The sequence below is a fragment of the Otolemur garnettii genome, unplaced genomic scaffold, assembly GCF_000181295.1.
Source record: "Otolemur garnettii isolate 467f Iridium unplaced genomic scaffold, OtoGar3 scaffold00219, whole genome shotgun sequence".
Lineage (NCBI taxonomy): Eukaryota > Metazoa > Chordata > Mammalia > Primates > Galagidae > Otolemur > Otolemur garnettii.
Window position 1 is genome coordinate 540,138 of NW_003852614.1, and position 5,394 is coordinate 545,531.

General features: G+C 43.3%; 2 protein-coding genes across 6 annotated transcripts in view; both read right to left on the reverse strand.

Annotated features, from left to right (window-relative positions):
- ITGB1BP2 (integrin subunit beta 1 binding protein 2) overlaps positions 1-2,774 on the reverse strand; it is a 4,224-nt gene extending 1,450 nt beyond the window's left edge. The window contains 8 exon segments of the mRNA XM_003801745.3: positions 218-434; positions 547-617; positions 740-798; positions 904-998; positions 1,917-2,062; positions 2,140-2,196; positions 2,285-2,334; positions 2,590-2,774. Coding sequence (XP_003801793.1) covers positions 218-434; positions 547-617; positions 740-798; positions 904-998; positions 1,917-2,062; positions 2,140-2,196; positions 2,285-2,334; positions 2,590-2,653 — 759 coding nt within the window. The 5' untranslated portion in view covers positions 2,654-2,774.
- A 499-nt stretch (positions 2,775-3,273) lies between these two features.
- NONO (non-POU domain containing octamer binding) overlaps positions 3,274-5,394 on the reverse strand; it is a 22,758-nt gene continuing 20,637 nt past the window's right edge. For 4 of the 5 annotated variants that reach the window (XM_023508045.1, XM_023508046.1, XM_023508047.1 and 1 more), the window contains 2 exons: positions 5,283-5,392; positions 3,947-4,286 (listed from right to left, as the gene is read on the reverse strand). In XM_023508045.1, coding sequence (XP_023363813.1) covers positions 4,152-4,286; positions 5,283-5,392 — 245 coding nt within the window. In that variant the 3' untranslated portion in view covers positions 3,947-4,151. Of the gene's footprint in view, positions 4,287-5,282; positions 5,393-5,394 lie in introns of all 5 variants that reach the window. The other variant, XM_003801742.2, reaches the window with a different exon arrangement.

The following is a 5,394-nucleotide window of genomic DNA, read 5'->3' on the forward strand; positions in this document are numbered from 1 at the left end:
GCCTGTGGCTCAAAGGAGTAGGGTGCCAGCCCTATATACCAGAGGTGGCAGGTTCAAACCCAGCCCCAAACAAAAAACTACAAAAAAAAAAAAAAAGAATAAACTCTTAACCCAAGAGGAGTTCTGATGGTGTATGTGGAAAAGAGACAAAGACTCACAGAAAGATTAACATACTACTTTTTATTGCAAAGCCTCTGGGATGTTGAGGGATAAGGACCATAATTTTATTTGGTTCATACTAAAGGGAGAATATAGGAAGCTTGGCCAGGAGGTCAAGGATAATTTATCTCTAAGACTGGTTTCTAATCAAGATTTCAGGAAAGCTGGGGCTTACCTGCTTCCCCCAATCATGTCTACCAACTCTGCATCCTGGTTGTGTCAGGAATGCACCAAAATCCAGGGTCTGGATCCCACAACAGCTCCAAGATTTCATCCTGAGGTAGGAAGATAATTCAACTGCATTCCCCCACATACAACCCCCTCACTCCCATCTTGTGGCCAATATTGGGAGAAACCCATCTCACAGCCCACAGTCCCCTTCCTCACCCCTCATGGAATCGAGGTGCTCCTGGGTGGTAGGTACATGGAGTAGCATCACTCTCAGGGCCTTGGTAAACCTAAGGATAAAGGAAAATCAGGAGAAGAATCAGGTCATTCTAAGGTATACCCCATTCAGCCGCATATCTATGCCCAGTCATCTCTCAGCCACATGCTTCAGCCCCTCAAAACTCTCACTCACAGCATCACATCCTGGATTCTGGCAGCTGGAACCAGTTCGGATTAGACTACTGTCAAGTCCTGGGCAAGGGAAACAGAGTCAGGAACCTATCCATTCCCCCACCCAACTGCCACTTCTACCAAATTCCAGCCGTGAGGCCTGTCTTGTAGGCCTGACCCACCTACCTGCCCCAGGTTCCTGGTCTAGTTCCTTCTGTTCCAATGCCATTTCCAGGGCTTGTGATATATTTAGTGGCAGCAGCTTCAGAGGCAACTCTGACCTAAGGGTTATAGGTGGTTGATTTAGTCCTGACCCAGTCACCATAATTTCCAACTTTAACACTTCCACCTATGGTAATAGAGTTGAAGAAATCCAATGAAAGTGAGGCAAGGTTGGAGAAGTTGAGTAGCAATCCTATTGCCAATTTTTATCTCTATGGATAGCCCAAATTCCTGAGCCCTGGAGAAATCCCCAGTGCTTCTTGCTCTTCTATTCAGTTGCTCTAAATCTGTCTACATTTCTCTGTAGAACTATGTCATTTCTTCTTCCTCCTTACCTAATTGTGAACCTAATGACTTTCGTTTGCTGCTCATATTATTGATACGAAATTAATTTATTCTCTGCAGTCTCTTGGCTGCCAATATGCATCCTTTTTCTTTCTTTTTTTGAATGGCTAATCAGACATGGATTTTTTTTTTTTTTGAGATAAGGTCTTCACTGTTGCCCTCAGTAGAGTGCCGTGGAGTCACAACTCATAGCAATCTCTAGCCTTTGGGTTTAAGCAATTCTCTTGCCTCAGCTGTCCAAGTAGCTGGGACTACAGGCGCCCGCCACAATGCTCAGCTACATCCTTTTCTTGATGCAAGACTTACCTTAAAGCTCTTTCCTAGAAGGAAAGAAATCAAGTCATTCTCAATAATTCCCCTCGTGTTATACTCTAAGTATATATTTCTGAGGGGATGTCTATTCTGTTGATTTATAAGTATCTAGTCCATCATCCCATACCACCTTAGAGTAAAGGACATTATTTCCAGACACAAATTTCTCTTAAGGCACAGGATATATACAACATCCAAACCTTGACACCTGGACCTCCTCACATCTCTGGTCCCCTAGCTCCCAAATTCCAATATCTATTAATCACTCCTAGGAACCTCCATGAAAAATGTGAAAAACCCAGGGGCCTCCTCCTCTTTACTTGGGCCTCTCCCTGCGCAAGGTCTCTGCTGACTTTGGAATCGCATTCAGAGGTTTTTGCTCCTGAAGTGAACTGCTTGTAGCAGGGCCCTCAGCTTGAGCGGCCTCAGGAAGCTTCTCAGCACAGTGTAGTCCCATAGTACAGCCCTAGTACAGATAAGGAAATAAAGATTAGGAGCAGTATCCTTCTATTAGAGGCAGAATCCAAGAAGTAAAAGATTTACCTTGATGTTTAAAAACTCAGAGAAATCTACAGTTCGCTTTTGGCAGCAGGACCAACCCTAATAACAAGAGACCCAAATCAGCTTATATTCTTGGGTATAACTCCTTCAGGAAATGTTCTTCCTATCCCCCTCACTTACTCCTCACCTTAAGCGCATCATGGAAGATTGGGACCCCAGGGTGATGGCAACAGGAATCTGTGGATACCAGAAGTATCAGAAAGAAAACCATACCAAATATTGCTTCTTACTTCTTTGTTTTATATGTTTATGGTTTCTTTCCATATGATGTAAAGAAAAAAAATCAGAAGTTGAAGATCACCCAGACTTAATAAAGTAGGGCAGGAATATTAAGTTTCTTTTCCTGCTCCTTAAACAGACTGCCTTAAAGATAGCTACCCACCCCCCAACACCTACACAGAGCCCCTAGCCAGGGCAGGATTATTTACTTACCAGGAAGGTTGGTGTTGGGGTCAAACTGCTGCCCACAGCCTTTGTTATGGCAGAGTAGAGACATAGAAGCGTTTATAGAATTACTGAAAGGGTATTTCAAGGAGTCTGGCTGCTGAGTGGGGAACACCTCTTAGACTGGAGGCTTTTAGCTGCCTGGAAGGGCCAGCTGTTTCTATCTTTGGTTCAGGAGGCGTACACCTCCTAACATGGGCAAGGGAACTTCAATTGGTCTTCCCAGCCAATAGGAAAGAGCTCACGAGCATTTCAGCTCTGAGGCTCAGAGGAGGAGGATCAGGCAGAGTAGGGCTTAGAACTTGGGTGAGGTCAGCTCACCACTGCTGAGACAGTTTTAGATTTACCATGCCAATTCCAAGCCTCTGACATACCAGCAGCTGCTCAGCAAAAAATACCAATTTTGAGACCCTCCCCCCAGTTCAATTAGAGTTGAATCCATTTTCTTCCTTTCAAAGGAATAGCTTTCCTCTATTCTCATTATTTCCATGTAGTGTTAACAGCACTGATCCTTGCCAATCACCTCAGCCATAATATGCATCTCATCCCCACAAACTTCCCATGTTTGTTTAATACTTTAATCAAAAGGTCATGAAGATTACCCTTATAGAGCCTACTGCTCATATCCTTAGAACTCCCCTCTTCTTTTCCCTCCAAAAACAGCACAGAAAATTAAAAGGCTTAAAATGTATTTTAATAAGTTGATGCTGCATTACTGCTCCATTTCTCAGAAAAACTCCAAATTTAAAGAATCAAGGACAAATCAAACATGGTACACCAATAAAAAATGCACAGCATAACTACCTAAGATAGGCAAGGCTAAGAGCTACTGTTGAGACCTTTAGCATACAGCAACCCTGTTCCCAAGATTGTACTAGGCCTATCAAGAAAAGCTGTGAACAGCAACATCATAGACACAAAAGGGTCATTCCTGGGTCATCTTTACCCAAGACAAGGATGGAGGCAAGTTAATACAAGATTTTTTTAAAGATAGACTAAAATGAAAATCTCTAAGAGAAAATGTCTTCCTTAAAGACATGAGGGGTAATAGATGGGACATAACAGAACCGTATGTTTGTCTGTGACCTCTGTGGACATTTGCCTGAATTCTCACCTGAAAGTGAATGGAGCAATGGGGCTAAGGTCATTGGGGGATGTCTGTTTTGTGGTGTTGTGTGGTAGTATCTCTGGGGTAGGGGGTGTAAGGGTAAGAAAACAAAATGGGATGGACAAAAAACGGAATGATCAAGATTAATGGGGCTCTAATTGGATCCATTTTGCCATGGTTCCCCTAGGCCCTCAACAATCACATTTGAGACTTCAGGAATGCACCAAATAGAACTGATTAAACAATATACCACATAGAACTCATTTGTTAAATATGGCCCCTCCCTTGCCCTCTGCCTCCAGCATACTCCCTAGAATAGTACAGGCAGGGTAGACCTAACTATTGGGGAGGAATCTCTAACACTTTTCCAGGATAGAATTCTGACTAGTCCAAAAAGGGTCCTTCTTTAAAGGGTTTTAAGAAACTAGACACTGCAACTTTATTAGTATCGGCGACGTTTGTTTGGAGCAAATTCAGCTCCAGGAGCTGCACGGTTGAATGCAGGAGGAGTTCCACCAATTGCCCCAATTCCTTCCATTGTAGCAGCTTGCCCAAAGCGTTCAGTTGTTGGTGGGGTCTTAAAGAGAAAAAGAGCAGAATATTATAAAAGAACATTTATTCTAAGATTCCCACCCATCTGTAGTCTCTCCACTGGCGACAATAGTTTCTACCCAACTATTCAAGGCTCCTGATGCTAGAGGTAGGTGAGCAAGTCTCAAGAATTCTAGTAGACAACCCTGAAAGGAAGGTTCTCTGCATTAGGGATTTACCCAGTCATCTTACTATTAACTTTTTAATCCATGTTCTTCACTATTGACTAAGCAATGTCACATACAGTACTAAATTCCTACTTTGGCTAAGTTTTAACCAAATCTTTTTTCCTGAATTAGGGATCTGGATAAGGGCAGGCCATCACTCTTTAGCAATGTTAAGCCTATCCAGTTTTGGTACTATCCATTTTGACACTAGAACGAAAACAACCTCAGGGTTGTTATGAGCCACAGAGCATTTGGATTCACCTTTTATACGATAATGAATAGATTTCATTGATTTTTCTTCCAAAAACAACCTGTTACCCAAAGTAGCACTAGCTGGTCATCTGCTTAACCCCTGAAGTATAATTAGAGACTGAGTTTGCTCTAGACTCAAAGACAAAGACCTTTTTTTTTGTTTTTGGAGGCAGAGTCTCACTATGTTGCCCTCAGTAGAGTGCCATAGCATCACAGCTCATAGCAACCTCAAACTCTTGGGCTTAAGCGATTCTTCTGCCTCAGCCTCCCAAGTAGCTGGGACTACAGGCGCCCGCCACAACACCCAGCTATTTTTTTGTTGCACTTGTCATTGTTGTTGCAGGTTCAAACCCGCCAGCCTCAGTTTATATAGCCAGCACCCTACCTACTGAGGTATGGCGCCACCAAAAAAAACACAAAGATCTTGAGGTACATTTAATACTAATAGTCTTAAAGACTGATATCTGTAACAAAAACTGAGGTAGGCCTAAGGGGTGTGAAGGCAAAGCCCTTTCTCCTCCTACCACCATTCAGAATTACTATAAGGCCCTGCAGTTAATTACCAATCCCAAGGTTCCATCCGGCATCATAGTGGCAGGTCCTGGAGGAGCTGGGGTACCAGCTGGCACAGGAGCAGGGGGCATGGCGCCTCTGTTGTTTATGCCCATAGCACCT